Source organism: Pipistrellus hanaki (genome assembly GCF_964339955.1).
Source record: "Pipistrellus hanaki genome assembly, chromosome: 13".
Taxonomy (NCBI): domain Eukaryota; kingdom Metazoa; phylum Chordata; class Mammalia; order Chiroptera; family Vespertilionidae; genus Pipistrellus; species Pipistrellus hanaki.
The window spans coordinates 35509698-35526436 of NC_140515.1; the positions used below are offsets into that span (position 1 = coordinate 35509698).

The window sequence follows — 16739 nt, forward strand, 5'->3', positions numbered from 1 at the left end:
CAGACTCATCCACTTTTCAACACATTTGACATTAGGACTTTTCACATCTTATGTTTGTAGCATTTAATCCATCCAAGAGACTAACGCACGTACATAGTGAGAAAACGCAGAACATTATGTGGGTTATTCTATGCAGAGTGAAGGATGACTTTTATTTATACTAGTAGAGTCTTAAGGACATATCTATATATACAAAAGGCTAATATGCTAGTTGTCCAACTATCCAGCTGGTCGCTATGACGCACAATGACCACCAGGGGCCAGACGCTCAATGCAGGAGCTGCCGTGACATGCACTGGCCATTTACAAAGAAACAGCACTGTGGACCTGGTGCCTACAAAGCAATATTCGGCTTCCCCCAAGTGAGACACAGGTCCCACCAGCATTCTGGAACACCAGCCCACCAAATCACAGCCAATGCAGCCAAGACCCCATGGCACAAAATGAGGCTCACAGCCCAGTCCAGCCCGGAAATAGTCACTGTGGACACTGGGTAATGACATCACATAGCAACATCTAGCTTCCTCTCCTAGCAACTACCCCTTGCAGTTTCTTCAGTCCAGGAATAGGGCTTGCTTTATAGCCAGGTGGAAACAGTTCACACCGTAATCAAATGTCTGTGAAGTATTTTCCCATACCTCATTGTATTTGAGCCTCATAGAAGTCCTCGAGTCGGTAGATAGGAGAATCAGTGGAACCCTATTTTCATTAGCCAGAAAACAGATTTAGAAACTTGACCTGACTGAAAAGAAGTAAGAAATGGTGGACCTTGAAAATGACTTGGGGTTTTCTCACTGTGCAGAATATAATCAAACACTGCTACAGTTAAATATTTTACCCTTTGTTCTCCCTGTATAAATACAATAATAATCTGCTTCGTGTTGGCATTTACTACTGTGTTGCTAACAATTATCTGAAAGAGAAGTTGGGGTGCTTCACTGGGCTAGAAAAAGTTTAGCTAAATCAGAAAGCAGGTCTAATTAAGCAAGTTTATTCTATGTATATAAAAGGCTAGGTTGACTCACGCACGCATGATACATATAAAGCTCTTGCTGGCACCAGTCACACATGTTTTTTTTTTTACCTGTCATTGTCAATCATGAATTTGGTTGACACTTCTACTATAGAGAAAGGGCAAATAGCAATATTAAAATATTTCTTCTAATTAATTTCCTTTCAATGTGCATGAATTCATGGACTGGGCCACTAGTTTCGTTATAAAAAGGCTTTCTCATTGTCATCATGCCGTGCCAGTTGGTGTCAATTGATATATAAAGAAGTTTTGAGCTGGCAAGTAAAATAGTTCCTGTTTCCTGCTTTCATCACATAGCTCAGCTTCCCCTGTAATGGGACTCGGTCAGGGGTTGATGAGTGCAGGGGTGAGTGTCATCTCATTCTGGAATCCCCTGAAGTTTCTGCACCACGGTAGCTTGACATCACTTGCCCTGATTTTACTGAAGACCCAAGGTTCTTAGAACTTAGCTAAAGCTTCCTCTTCCTCAAGGTTCTTTCTCTCAAAACAAATACAGGATAACACAGGTATTTCCATGACATCTCTGTATTTGCTGATACATTTTGGTATGCTCTTATGAAGAATTGAAATCCACATATAAAATTCACATAGCTCCTTTTAGCTTCTTTTCATTTTAGAGTTCCCAACAGGTAGTAATGGCGATAGATTTTTAGTATGTCATCCTCTCCATGCCCATGTGTGGACAGAAAACGTAACTGGCATCAAATCTACTAAAAAGTTGGGAGTACTGCATCGTCACTGTACCATCTCTGTCACTCTGCAGATTTGCTGTGATGGCTTGTTGCTGGGCCTTGGATCCGGAGGAGAGGCCCAAGTTCCAGCAGCTGGTCCAGTGTCTCACGGAGTTCCACGCAGCCCTGGGGGCCTATGTTTGACTCTCACATCCCACAGCATCCAGGCGGGAGGTTCCCGCCAGGCTCACTGGGAGCCAGTCCTGGGTGCTTCACCCATCGCGCGACGCCAGCAGAAGCACATTCGTCTTCCAGAACACTGTGCCTTAGACATGCGTTAGACTCTGAACTTTTAAAGACAGACTTAATAATGGGGAACATTTTCTAGATATCACTTTTATTAGGTTGAACTGAAAAGGTTTTTGTAAATTTTTTGGCCAAAAATTTTTAAAACATAGTTACTTTGGACTAGGGGTACCTTCTTACAAAATAAATAAACAGTTTTTAAAATTGTTTAAACACTTGGAATAGCCATTTTAGTGCCAACTGTTTTTTTTTTTTTACTTCATCAAGGTAAAATGTAGGTGATTCACCTTTAAAGTTTTTAAAATATTTATCACTAGTCTTGGGAATGGTTTGTCTTCGAGATGAAGTACTTTTTCTTAGGAAAAGAAAAACAGCATACAAAGATGTCTGGGTTGCCTTATACAAGGAAAGGCAATATTGGAGAAAGAAGACTGAAAAGCTAGAATAAAAAAAGAAAAAAATACTTATTAGAGATGGAAACTGCCCTTTCATGGAAAATTGTTTGTTTTTTATATTTTTAAGGAAAATGAGTTTTGTTATTTTTATTTTTTGAGGAAGTAGGTGTTGAGTTCTTTGAAACATCATGCATTTGGCAGAAATTAGCTTTTCCAGGTGCCAGAAGTAGGTTTGGGTCAAGTCAGTAGTAAAGATTGGTGATTTTATTTATTTTCACTCTCTGGAAAAGATGACGATCCAGTTTCAAAGAGTGAAGTCATGTTTCTAAGGTTAGGAATCCCTTTATAGCACCTAGACTCATGCTATGCACAGAGCAGGTGCTCAAGTTGTGAGTTTAAAAAAATGTAAACTGGTACATTTTGTGCTTATCTTCTAGGCTGACAAGTATAAAATTGTTTTTTAAAACACTTGAAAAATTAAAGGATTTGTTTTCTATTATGGCAGTATTGAAAATATCGTTCCTAATCAATGATTGGTTTGAACCTGCAGCAGGTAGATGAGATGTTGTATTTCATGGGTGTTTTGCTAAGGCTCCCAGCCCCTGATACAATTACTGCCAACTCTGCTCAGCCTCCAGATTCCAATAAAAAGTTGGAATTATGATTACAAAGAAGTGTCACAACACTGACACTTTCCTCCAGGATCTTTGCATTAGGGGTGTGTGTGTATTGGTGCTTGTTGATAGTTGGCCTAATGCATAGTTGAATGGGCCTCCTAGATGGTTAGGCATAAGGGTGCCTCCCACTACTCCCATCCTCATAGGTATACAAGGGGGAATGCAGAGCAGGTGGAGGCCTTTGCCAGGCTTCTCTGAACAAAGGGCATTTGAGTTGAGATCTGAATGCTAAGAGCACAGCATTGAGAAGGGACATAATTGCAGAGGACTTAAAGCAGGAACGAGTGGGCCTCCCGGCTCGGCCCTTCCTGTTTATCTTCCAGTAGCTGCGGCCACTCCTGGAAGAAGAGAACGGAGGTTGGTGTGGCCCGACTGTGGTCAGGGAAGGGCGGCTTCAGCATGAAGCCTGGGAGACACGCCCGGGCAGCAGGGTCTTACAAACGATTGGGCACATTTATATTTTCTTTACATTCAATGGAATTTTAAGTTTTTTTGTTGTTGTTTTTGTTTTCAATAAGGGATTGGTTGACATGACCTGATTTATCATTTTTAAAAAGGTTATGCCAACTCTTTGGTGAAGATTGCATTGTAGAAAGGCAAAGGTGAAAGTCATGAGACTTTTAAGAAAAACTGTTGCAGTTTAGGAAAGAAAGTATAGTGGTTTGGGAGATTGGAAGGGCAGATTGGAGATATGTTTTGAAGGTAACAGACAGTGGAGTGGAGAAGGAAAGAGAGTGATCGGGGCTGACTAATTTGTTTGGGGCTTGAGCATCTGACTGTATGGCTAAGCTATATGATGAGATGGAAAAACCCCAGGAGGAACAGATTTTGCTGTGGCAGGGGGATTAGTAATTGTTGTAGACTATGTTTGAGTTGCCCAGTGGTCATCTGAATGGAGTAGACACATGGGCGTATACCCAGGGAAGAGGCCTCTTGAACATGGAAATGAAGGAGTAAAATTTACTTTTATCTTTAAAAGCCATGGCACTGGATGAGCTGGCTTCAGGCAGTGGTGTAGCTGGAGAGGAGGTCCTAGGCCTGAGTCCTAAGCACACCAGCATTTAATGGTCTGAGAAGAAGACTGAGAAGAAGCCACTGCTGTTGGAAAAAACGGCAGCAACAACAACAAAAACAGGAAAATGAGGTGTCATGGAAACCCAGGGAATAAAATGCTTCCAGTGGAGAGGCTCTTCTGTGGGACTTGGCGTTCGGAGGGTTCAGTATTAACAACACCAGCAGGGATCAGAGCAAGTTGAAGTGTGAACACGCGGGAAAGGGGAGATTCTTCTGCGGTCAGAGTCATTGGGAAATGGAGTGGGAACTAGGGAAGGTCAAAGAAGTGTTCTGGGTGGGGTTTTGGTGGGAGTAGGGACAGGGAGGAGAGCGTGCTTGTTTTCCAGATGAAGATACGGGCACCAGAGAATGTTTCTCTCACAGGCTAATGGGAATGATCCAGGAGAGGGAGAGAAAACCCTTTGGAGTATGGGACATGCCTCTTGCCTTTTGGTCCACAGGCATGAAAGCCTCTGCCCTCCGCCTCCCAGTCCCTTTGGTTGTGGTAAAGGTTATGTTGTGAATGGGGAAATAATGTGAGGGGGAGGGGAGGCGGTATACAAAACCTGAAACATTCCCACTGAACCACATTCTGTTGAGTTGACTAACCTAGAACCTCAGACCCATCCTGGTGTCTTTTCCCTGTTGCCTCTGCAACTGCTAACTGCTCTCGGCCCTTAACCCATCCAGCCAGCCTCTGCCAGAGTAACGCTTCCCTCACTTCCTCACGGAGCTGCTGCCGTTCCTGCGTGACCCTCCTCAGCAGTTCCCGGAGCCTTCAGGGTGGGGATGAGAACTAGGTCGCCGTCGCTGCAGTTCCCTCGCTTCTCCGCCGGCTGGCTAACTACTGCTGTTCCACCTGTTCCTTCTTTTGCATGTGCTGCTGCCCTTAGAATGCCAGGCTCCGGGGTAGATTTCCTGGTGCCAGGAGGCTCCTCTGACACCTTCCCCTGCCTCTGCCGGAGCTTTTCAGTCTGTTCCCTGGGTGTGCACTCCCACAGAGGTAAGACGGGGGCACATGTAGTTATTTATTTGAACCACTTGGCTGTGCATTCTGGGAGGATAGAAACTTGTGTTTCCCTGCAATCTCAAATCTCCATGGCTGAATTAGCACTTGACATATGGTAGGCTTGAATATTTAATGCGCTGATGAGTAAAAATATCTAAATTTACATAAGAGAGCAATTAGAGAGGCTTAAAAGAAAAAACTAATTCCTTTAAAGGATTATCTCATATTTAAAGTGTTGTATTTTAACACCAGTGATACTTGTTTTTAAATTGAAGAGTTGGGTTTTGTTTTTTTTTGTTTGTTTTTAATATATCTTACTGATTTTTTACAGAGAGGAAGAGAGAGGGATAGAGAGTTAGAAACATCGATGAGAGAGAAACATCGATCAGCTGCCTTCTTCACACCCCCTACTGGGGATGTGCCCGCAACCAAGGTACATGCCCTTGACCGGAATCGAACCTATTACCCCTTAGTCTGCAGACCGACTCCTGCCCACTGAGCCAAACTGGTTTCGGCTTGAAGAGTTTTTTTATGCAATATAAACCAACAAGGCATGAAAGAAAAAGAGACAGATTGGTGGGGAAGACCATATCCCACTGCAGTTCTGGCTTAAGCACACCCCCACACCCTCATTTCCTAACACACTTTTTATTTTACTTTCCTGCTTTTTCTTTGGTCACAGGAATAATTAAGCCTGATTGCAAATTCTGCTTCATGCTTCTTTACAAGGCAAATTTCATTGGGAGTTATACATGGCGTAATTCATTGACTTTGGAGATTGTTTTCCAGGTGTTATTTTCCCATGCCCCTCATGCACGCCAGATAATAAAAAGGGGGTGATATAATTTATGGGGCTAAAAAGAAAAATTTAAACTGTTATTAATAATTTTTGTTTCTACATTCATTTCCGCCTTTAATATTTCAGGATAACATTGAACTTAATTTTCTGGGACACAGTACAGTTATCTTGTGTAACTGTATTTGAGTATTTGAATACAGTCATGTGCCACTTAACTGACAGAATACCCTCTGGGGAAAGTGTCCTTCTGTGACTCTGTTGTGCAAATATTATATGACTGGCAGCACAGTATACTTATTTACACCAGCATCACCACAAATGCATGAGTAATGCATTGAGCTGCATATGGCCTTACACTGCCGTATTACTAGGAGGTAGGAATTTTTCAGCTCCCTTATAAGCTTATGGGACCATGTTGTATATGTGGTCTGTCATGATAGAAATGTTATGCCATTTTATATATAAGTAAATTGAATCTGTAGGTTCTGTTTTCTTCCTGAAAGTGATGTTCTTTAAGTAATTCAGGCTAACCAGGCCTAGAGGACTTAGTTGAAGATGCTTCCTAACCCTTCAAAGAACAGATGTTACTATTTCTTTTTTTAGCTCTGCCTGTGTGGTTCAGTGGTTACATGTTGGCTCATGCCCTGAAGGTCTCGGGTTCAATTCTCAATGTTTCTCACCTCTCTCTCTTATCTCTCTTATCTCTCATACCTCTCTCTCTCTCTCTCTCTCTCTCTCTCTCTCTCTCTCTCTCTCTCTCTCTCTTTCTATTTTTCTCTCCATCAGGATACTCCAGAGACTGGTGGACTTGAGGAGGAATTGGTCATGGGCCCTGGCAACAGAAAAGCACCCGAGTTGTTTAATGTTCTAAATAAACTTCCTCTAACTGACTTTCCTCAGGCCAAATGGGTTTGACTTGACCTTAATCTCTTCATCAGGAAGTGCAATGTCTTGATGATATTCCTGTAGTTTGAGTTTTGTGTTGGAATCTCTAGGCAGTGCCCCTCTGGCCTTTGCTCTTTTGTTTTTTTTCTTTTTTCTTCCCGAGTAAGACCCAGATGACCTGGCAGAAAGAAGGGCAGCTTCATTTGACCTGATAGACATTCTTGGTCGGCTAAGGAGACGCCTGTCTTGTGTGAAGTGCTCCCCAGGGCCCTGCTTGCCCCTTCTGGGAAGGCAGGAAAAGAAAGCCCTGGCACCGCTGGGCTTCATGGAAACCTGGTATTGGCTCCACCCAAGGGCCTTCCCCTGTCCCCATCGTCCTCTAGCCACGGGAACTTCTTCCTGTTCTTTAGCATCCCTTCATTGCCAGCCTCACCGTCTGGATCATGTACTACATGTTTTTCTTAAAGGAACCTCATTCCCTTTCCACAGGATGTGATATTTCAAGTTCATTTAAACAATATAATTTGATTTAAAGGGAGCTATTAAATTGTTTTCCCCCCTCTGGCCACCTTAGCATAGCATTGCATTTTAGAGCTAAAAGGAGAATAACCTAATACTTTTACCATTAAGGAAACGGAATTCAGTATCGCTTTCTAGACACAGGATAAAAAATAGGCTCTTTCTCGTTTAAGGGTGTAGGTGTTCCTTCCTAGGGAGAGGAATTAATTATTGGAGTGTGCTCCAAATAATTCTCCAAAGGGGGGCATTTTAATATACAGCTGTCGAATTAGTGAACATGGATTTTATTTTAGTTTTTTTTTTTTTAGCTCTGTGGGCAGTTTGGTATTATTGGAGCATAGTACTCAAGGCAGAGAGTGGCAAGAGAGACACTATTTGGTGGTCTCAACATTTGTAGAAATGTAAGGAGTTGGATAGACCTCTGATAAACATTGTGAGAGCTGGAAGCTTTTCCTGGGGGGAGTTTGTAAGGGAGCTGAAGATCAAGCAGAAGTGGAACCGAGCTGAGGCTGGAGATAAGAAATGTGTGGTGGCATTGTCCTGATTGGTTATGGCACTTTCTCCACGAATTTGACTACAATAGAATCTGTTACAACAAGGAGTGGATTGTATAAGGTAAATGTCTATTTCTCTCTCACCTTACAGTCCAAGGCTGGTGGAGTAGCTCAATTTCCAGAACCACTCAGAGACCTGGGTGCCTCCGGTCTTGTTCTGCCATTCCGTAGACTATGCTAAAATGGCTGCATGGCCAATGCTGGGGCTCTGGAAGGAGGTAAGAGAAGTAGAAAGCAAATAAATTCCTTCTAGGTAAGAGAGAGAGACTTCTTCTGAGCAGAGTAAGACTTCTGCTCATATTTCATTGGTGAGAGCGGAGGCACCTAGTGCAAGGAAGTCTGGGAAATGGGCCTAGCTGGGCAGCCATGTTCCCAACTAAAACCCTATTTCTATGGAAAAAGAGAATAGATTTGGGGGACCAGCAAGCAATCTGCCACAGAAGATGAAGGTAACTGTAGGTTGATGGATGAAGGGTTGAGTTTTGGGTTTTTCTGGACAGGTGTGAGGATAGCAGTGCAATAGAGTTTAGGGTGTTGAGGCGTATGTCGTTGGGGGTCAGCTAAGAGCTCCAGCCGGGCAAGGTAGTTAGGGCCTTGGAAGCCAAGACATTGAGGGCCTTGGAAGCCTTGAGTCCAGGAGGTTGCAGAGTAGATGTGAGACTAAAGGAGGAAGTGGTTGGGATAGGAATTAGTTATTCACGCTTAGAGCAGGAGCTGGAGCTGCATGTAGAGGTGGCTTAGTTCTGGGAGACAAGACCTGTGGTGGAGCCATGGGTGCAGGAGCTTGACCTGGTGAGGTGGGGGTTTGCAGAGTTGAGGCAGCCACAGGGCATGTTTGATGTACCCTGCACAGTGGTCAGACCTCCTATCTTGGCACTGAGTACCCTTCACCATCTGGCCCCTCGCCGTTTCACCTTCTCTCTTCCCTTCCTCGCTACCTAATACTAAGTTACTTCGCATCAATCCAGGTTACTCCCCTCACCTATAAAAACCACCTCATGTGTCATCTCTCCCAAAGGCCGTCCTTGATCCGTAGCCTCTTAAAGTCTCTTTGTTTCTGTCTGGATACCAGCTATCTTTTTCCTTTGCTTAGCTATAGTTTGTAACTTAACCTTACATCGGAGCAGTTTGGCCTTTCTAACCTACTATGTATGCACTATATATCTACTGACGGGCAGTTTCTGTACTTATTTTTGTATCAAATTTTTGAGACAATCTGATTGGCCCAGTTCATCTCTTCTTTTCACACGGACCAAAGCTGTCCTGGATGTGAGCTACCAGCAGCTGGTTGCTCGTGTGCATGGGAACAGGATGGGCAGATCAGGACACGAACCCGGCTGCTTGCCATGCTGGCTCCGTGCCGAGGCTGTGACCTGTGGGGGCAGAGCCGTGGGAAGGATTACAACCCCATCATTGCTGACCTTCCTGCCAGGCCTTGAGCAGGGCAGGGGTTTTTAGGGAGATGAAAGTTGGCTGTGTCTCCTTACCATCAGGAACAATGAGTTTATCCTGTTCCGGAGGGATCTGATCTTTGGTCTGTTCATTCAACGAGAACAGCTGAGACTCTCTGCCAGGCCCTGGTAATTGGGAAGGCCAGGAGGCCACCCTGTCCTCACAGTCGGTAGTGTGGGGAGGACAAAGGGCACCTAAGCAGGAGTTATGGTGCTGTGGACACTCCCCGGGTGTCCAGCCTCAGAGAGCCTTCTTCAAGAGCCTGGTCAAACCCAAAAGCCCCATTTGGGGAGGGCATCTCCAGAGACATGAAGGAGCAGTGCCCCCGGCTCTAAAGAGGAATGGCTCAAACCATTCATTGCCCATGAGTGGCCATCAGTTCTGTCCTTGAGTTTGGCTTCCTATTTGGCCCCAGTGGTATGAGGAGAAACTGCATGTATGAACTTCAAGCCCCGCCCCCCTCCCCAGCCCTGCCCCTCTAAACCCAGGGCCCCAGACCACCGGCCCCAGGGTGGGAGGGCCTCGTCCTCACGGTGAGAAAACCACTGTGGCATCAGCTGGAATCAGTCAGGCTGCCTCCCTCTGTTCCCCGCCTCCCTATTTTTATTAAAACTTCTACTTGTAAATCCAGCGCTTTCTATCCAAGAATCTGTTTCTTGGAAAACAAATATTCCATTTCCCAGAGGTAAAAAAAAAAATGAAAAATGCTCATTTTGTGGAAAGTGCATCTCATAGGTCAAGGGGGATTTCTCTTCTCAGGATGGTGAGGCATCTGGCCAGGCCCCCAGGCCCTGACTGCGTGGCGCTCCCCTCTCCCCCCAGGCAGGAGCTGGGGGAAGCTGAGGGGCAGGCCTGAGGTGGTCTCACTTGACCGGACCTCCCACAGCCTCCCTGGAGCTGACTCCGAGATTGTGGCCCCGAGTCTTTGAGGGAAGTCCCTGCTGAGGCTGGACGTGAAGAGTGGCCCCTCATGCCCCCATCCAGTCATCCCGAGGTCCTCCTCTCCTCAGGAGAGCAGACATCTCTCTTTCCCCTGAGGTTTCCCAGGCAAGAAAGACACACTCTGGGCGGTCACACAGTCACCTACTACACCTCTGATTGGAAGTCTGTCGTTCAGATGACAACACTCCATGCCACTCAGTCAGTATGAGAGACCAGCCTTGGTGCCTCTCTCTCACCCCCAAAATGTGTCTCTGTATCCTCCACTTCACTCTTTCACCACGCCCTATGGTCCAGGCATTCACCACAACTTCAATCCCTTCCTGATGGGCTGCCCTCCAACCTCGCCCACTTTAGTCCACCCTCCTCACAGCTGCCTGAGCCATCGTGTGACGGGATCTTCCTGACCAAGGACCTCTCTGGACCACTGCAGTGGACAAGTATGGCACAGCTTGATTTTCCAGGACAGCTGGCGACCCCACAAGCCTGCACAGGAATTCCAGAAGGAATTGCACAGGAAGCATCAGCTCCGTATCCTGGAAAAGGAAGCCCCAGGAAACAAACCGAGGCCAGGTGCTTATGCTAGACAGAGAACTACCTGTTCTTATAGAAGAGCTTTCTCATCTCTCCCTCTGGCCAACATCACTGTCCTCTGCCAACCTGGATCCCCTGGGCTTTGTTCTATTTATGGTCTGTGTGTGTGGGACCAGCCAGTCCCCTGTCTTCACCCCTCCTACCAGTCTCCATGCGGCTTCCTCTTTAATTCCCTAGTTATAGGACTCCCATTCAGCTAGATTTCAGGCAGTTCTGAATGATGGTTTTCTGTAGTTTAGTTGTAATTTTGGTATGGTTGTGGGAGGAGGCAAGTACCGCATTTACCCACTGTGCCATCTTGCCCAAGAAGTCTCAAAACATGAATTTTTTGGTCTGTTACATTGTAGCTCCCCAAGCAAAGAAGAACCACTCCATCCTCTCTGTAGCTTCTTGTAGCACTTAGGGTTTGTTAAATATATGATTTCTTGGAGTAAAGAGTAATTTTACTGACCAAACAAAGGTAGTCTTCCCACTTCCAGTGAGAAATACAGATAAGGAATTCATTATTCCAAGAGTTCCTACTTTTTTCTAGGCAGAAAAAAAATGTAAATGTACATAAAATTCTTAGAGAAAGGTATGCCAGAGATGGTTTCTAAGACACATTCCTGAAAGAAACTGGGAGGAAAGGAGTGAAGGAAGAAGAGAGAGCCAGCCAGTCTGATAATCATTAATGTTGATTAATGTATAGGGAGTTTTTATATGAACTCTACTGATTATGTGGGTATACCTTTCCTCTCCCACATCTGTGTCCCCATGACATTAAATAGCATCTGGCTCATCTATTCATACATTCCCTCATACTTTTACACCTACACAATCTAGCTAGAGTGTGTAAGAGTTGCTTTTCTCGTAGTGGCAACAACTTCGGACCAATGGCCCTGACCTCTGGACCCGGACCTGAGACCACAGGCGCCTACTGGGGTTGGGCTGCTGCCTGTGGCCATGAGCCACTAAGGAAATGACCCATGACCTAGACATCACCAACTCCCTGCTCTAATTCACCGGCACAAGCACCACCTAGAATGTCATTCGGAAGACTTGATACTGTTGGCTGACCTACCATGAACGGGAAGCACTGGCAACTGCCATGGTGACTTCATGACAAATGGCCTTCCCTCCTTCCCGCCCGCCCCAGGATTGATTTATTCCTTTGTTTTTTATTTTTTTATGCAGTGAAATTAGAAAGTACACAGTACTTTTGTTACATACTTTCTCATCGAGGCACAGATACCAGGAAGTGGCTTTGAAATTGTTTTTTGAAGATCTAAGGAAAACATAATTTTTTAAATGTGTACTTGGTACATTAAGCATTTGCTTAACTTCTTGTCTCGGAGGAAAATGCCAAGCTGTAGGGTTAGGACTAGAGTTTATTGTCAGGTTAATTAAACCCTAACAAGAAGAGGGAGAGAAATATTTGTGAAGGGAATGTTGTCGCTTCATGTTCTATCTTCGGTCTCTTCACCTCTTTCTAATATTTTTCTCATTTTAACGTGATCCTGCATTCTGCGTAACATTTTTACTCTACCTTCTGATTCATCAGTTATTTTTTTTTAGTTGTGGTTCTTCCACTTTTTAATAGACTTAGGTTTTTAAAGTTGAATGGCTGTGTTTTTCATTTCTAAAAGCTTTTTTTTCCTTGTAAAACATATATCTTTTTTTCGAAGTAGTTATGTTTTCCATTGCACCTTTATTGTTTTAATCATTGTACTTATTCCTTTTAAATCTAAATCTGTTAATTCCACTTCTTGATGAAGCTGCTTGTGCTTTTGCTGATTCTCAATTAGAACTAATAAAACTATTAGACAAACTATTGGAACTAATTTAAAAAAAAAAAAAAAGGCCTAAAAAAATAACTTACCAGAATTATTAGCCTTCCAATAAGCCATAATAACTGCTTATAGCAGTTCATTATACTTAGTACATCATGTCCAGCTATCAAGAAAAATAAATACAAGGTATACTAAAAGGCAAAAAACAATTTGAAGAGACAGAACAAGCAAGCAAGCATCAGACCCAGACATGGCAGGGATGTTGGACTTATCAGACCAGGAACTTAAAGCAATAATGATTCATATGCTTAAGCTTCTAATGGGTATAGTAGATAGCAAACAAGAGCAGTAAGTAGAGGAAGCAATACTAGAGCTTCAAATACTAACAGATAGAAGAATTCCTTTGGTAACTTATTGGACTGACACTGCTTTAGAAGGAAACTGAGCTTAAGGTCATATCAATAGAAACCTCCAAAACTGAAAATCAGAACAAAGGCTGAAAAGAGAACAAATGCCCAAGGACTGCGGGACAACTACAAAAGGTGTAACATATGTGGTATGGGAATAGTAGAAGGAGAAGAAAGAAAGGAAGCTAAATACTTAAAACAGGACTGAAGGTTTCCCCAAATTAATGTCAGACACCGAACCACAGATATGGGAACTAGGAAACTGAGAGAACACTAAGAATGATAATCTGCCCCTCCCCCCTAAAAAAGCACACCATAGATTGAAGCATATTAATTTCAAACTATATTAAATCAAAAATAAAAAATTCTGAAAAAATCCAAAGGGAAAATAACCTTACCTTTAGAGTAGGGGTGTCGAACTCAATCAGAGAAGGGGCCAAAATCTAAAATCCAGCCTAAATCTCGGGCCGATTGGTTTACTGAACAGTCATAAACTGACAATGTCATAAACTGACAGCGGAGTGCAGTGATGACAGCGCGGTGCGGGCCACATTGCAAGGCCTGGCGGGCTGGATTTGGCCCGCGGGCCTTGTGTTTGACACATGTGCTTTAGAGGAACAAAGATAAGAATTATATCTCACCTATCAGAAAGCATACAAGCAAGAAGAGAGAGAAATGAGACTAAAGTGCTGAGAGAAAAAGGAATCCTACAAACCTATAATTCTTTACCCTGCAAATTATTCTTCAAGACTGTAAGAGAAATAAAGACTTTCTCAGACAAATAAAAATTGGAATTTGTTGCTAGTAGACCTCCCTTGCAAAAAATGTTCAAAAGAATTCTTTAGAAATAATGAAAATAATATGTCAGGAACTGAGGTCTACATAAAGGAATAAGTGAATGTAAAATAAAAGGAAATTCACAAGCTTATTCTAAAATTTACTTGGAAGAGAAAATGTGCAAGAATATTTCTGTTGAGAAATCAGCTGACAGTCTTATGTGGGTAACTGTCCTTCTCCTCCTGCTTATAAGATTCTCTTATCTCTATCCTTTTGTGAAAGAAAAGAGCCACATGTTAACCTGACAAGCTCAGGGAAGGCCTGCGTGGCAGTCTTGCAAACTCAAGAGACCTAAAATAACCACAAAAGATGGTTTGAAAATTAAATATCTAACTACAAACAGGTTATAGTGGGTAGTCATGTCCCAGATATTTCACCTGACAAAGATCAACTCAGATTTTCTTTACTGAGCCCATCTGCCTTCCAGCCTCTAAGATATTGTATCTGTGAGATGTCTGGGTAATTTGTAACTTCCTTTTTACCTCGGACCCCTCAGGGCATAACAATGGCCTCGAGACATTCCCTCATTGTTATTGTTATCAAGTTAATTGTCAACTGTTAATTATGTTAGAGTATCCTGTATCCATCTCTGTAAAAGCTCATCATTTCACCTTTTACCCTATCCCAGAGGTTTCCCTGCTTCGCTCTGTCCCACCTTCTTAATCTATCACCAATGAATTTCATGTAACTCACCTACATCCCTTTCCTTTGATTGCAATGTATAAATATAGAAATGTAATCCGCCATTCTCCAGAGCATTATCTCAACCCATTGAGGTTCTGCTTCCCGGCATATGTTGACAATTTCGCTCAAATAAACTCACTAAAATTCTTTACAGGTTTCAATGTTTTTTTTTTTTCGTTAACACTTTGCTATTTTAATTATGATGTGTCTTGGTGTGGGCTTCATCTTGTTTGGGACTTTCTCTACTTCTTGGACTTGTATGTTTATTTCCTTGACCAGGTTAAGGGAATTTTCAGTCATTACTTTCATCAAGTAGAGTCTAACCTCTAGCTCTCTCTTCTCCTGCTGGTAGCTTTATGATGCAAATGTTATACTTGATGTTGTCCCAGAGGTCCCTTAATCCCGTGGTCAGCAAAAATCCCGAGCTACATGCTGCTGTTTGGCCCCTTGAGTGTGCTCTTCCACAAAATACCACAGCCTGGGCCAGTCTATTTTGAAGAAGTGATGTTAGAAGAAGTTTAAGTTTAAAGAATTTGGCTCTCAAAAGAAATTTCAATCGTTGTACTGTTGATATTTGGCTCTATTGACTAATGAGTTTGCCGACCACTGCCTTAAACTATCATCATTTTTTTAAGTCTTTTTCTTTTTGCTATTCTGAATGAGTGTTTTCTGCTACTCTGTCTTCTAAATTGCTGATTCAATCCTCTGCTTCATCTTATCTGCTATTGATTTCTAGTGTAGTCTTCATTTCAGTTATTGTATTTTCATTTTTGACTGGTTCTTAATTTATGGTTTCTATGTTGTAATACTTACTGTCTCTATTGAAGTTCTCATTAAGTTTCTTGAGCATCTTTATAACCAGTGTTATGAACTATCTATCTGGTAGACTTACTGCATCCATTTCATTAAATACTTTTTCTGCATATTTCTCCCGGTCTTCCATTTGGGACATGTTTCTTTGTCTCCCCATTTTGGCTGCCTCTTTTTGTTTGTTTTTATATATTAGGTAGACCTGCTATCTTTCCTGGTCTTGGAAGGGTGGCTTTATGTAACAGGTGTCCTATGGGGCTCAGTGGTGCAGTCTCCCTGATCACCTGGAATGTCCCTTATGTGGGTTGTATGTGCCCTCCTATTGTAGTTGAGTCTTGATTGCTATTGGCACATCAGTAGGATTGACCTTCAGGCCGACTGGCTGTGAGGTTTGGCCATAACCACAGTGTACGAGCTACTGTGTGTGGGCTGACCCTACAGAGAGGAATTCACCACAGTGGGGTCTTATACCTACTGTTACCTCTCTTTGGTGGGCTGCTTTGTGGAGCTAATTGGGTGGTGGTTGTTTGTTTGTTTGTTTGTTTGTGTTTTGTGGTCTGAAATTAGCCACTAGGTGTGTTGGTTCTGGAGAGTCTTGGGAGAGAATTCCATGTGGTCAGTGTCAGATGCTGCCCGTGACTGGTCCAGGGCTACCAGTTAGGAGCTGTAGAGTGATTCATAGTTGATAGCTGCCTTTGTTGGATCTGGATGGATGTGCATAGGAAGGACCATGCTGCAGGAGAGGCCAGTTGCCACCAGTACTAGGTTTGGGGCAGGTCAGCAAAAGGCCCAAAGCACCCTGAGACCTGCTGCCACCTGCTGGCTGCCATAGTGCTCAGCTGTTTATAAAGCCCCTGGTGGAGTGCAGGTTGGATGAGGCAGAGTCTCAGGGAGTTGTCGGGGCGGAGGTAATGGAGTTCACCAAGCTAATGCAGAATTAGGTTTGGCCGCGTGGGGGAGGGCTCAACACAAGGACAATGTCCCTCCAGCCCTCACCCTGGAGCCACACAATTCAGATTCTCCCTGTATTTCTCAGGCAGGTATGTCTTCTTTGCATTTTTTTAGTTTGATAATTACATTTTTAATTTTCAAGAACATTTTTTCTCCTTTTTTGACTTTCTTTTTCTACAAAAGAAAAACTTAGATTTTTTAAAATATATATATTTTTATTGATTTAGAGAGGAAGGGAGAAGGAGAGAGAGAGATATAGAAACATCAATGGTGAGAGAGAATCATTGATCAGCTGCCTTCTGCACACCTCCTAATGGGATTGATCCCACAACCTGGGCGTATGCCCTGACTTGGAATTGAACCATGACCTCCTGGTTTATAGGTTGAAGCTCAAC

At 43.3% G+C, this 16739-nt stretch overlaps 1 protein-coding gene and 1 long non-coding RNA gene across 3 annotated transcripts in view; one reads left to right on the forward strand and one right to left on the reverse strand.

Annotated features, from left to right (window-relative positions):
* RYK (receptor like tyrosine kinase) overlaps positions 1-2912 on the forward strand; it is an 82388-nt gene extending 79476 nt beyond the window's left edge. For both annotated transcript variants that reach the window (XM_084902139.1, XM_084902140.1), the window contains exon 15: positions 1797-2912. In XM_084902139.1, coding sequence (XP_084758265.1) covers positions 1797-1908 — 112 coding nt within the window. In that variant the 3' untranslated portion in view covers positions 1909-2912. The remainder of the gene's footprint in view (positions 1-1796) is intronic.
* Positions 2542-14727, reverse strand: LOC311631728. Its single transcript, XR_014796636.1, has 2 exons — positions 13665-14727; positions 2542-13455 (listed from the first exon to the last, which is right to left on the reverse strand). It is a non-coding gene; the product is annotated as an uncharacterized lncRNA (long non-coding RNA).
* Positions 14728-16739: the final 2012 nt, after the last annotated feature.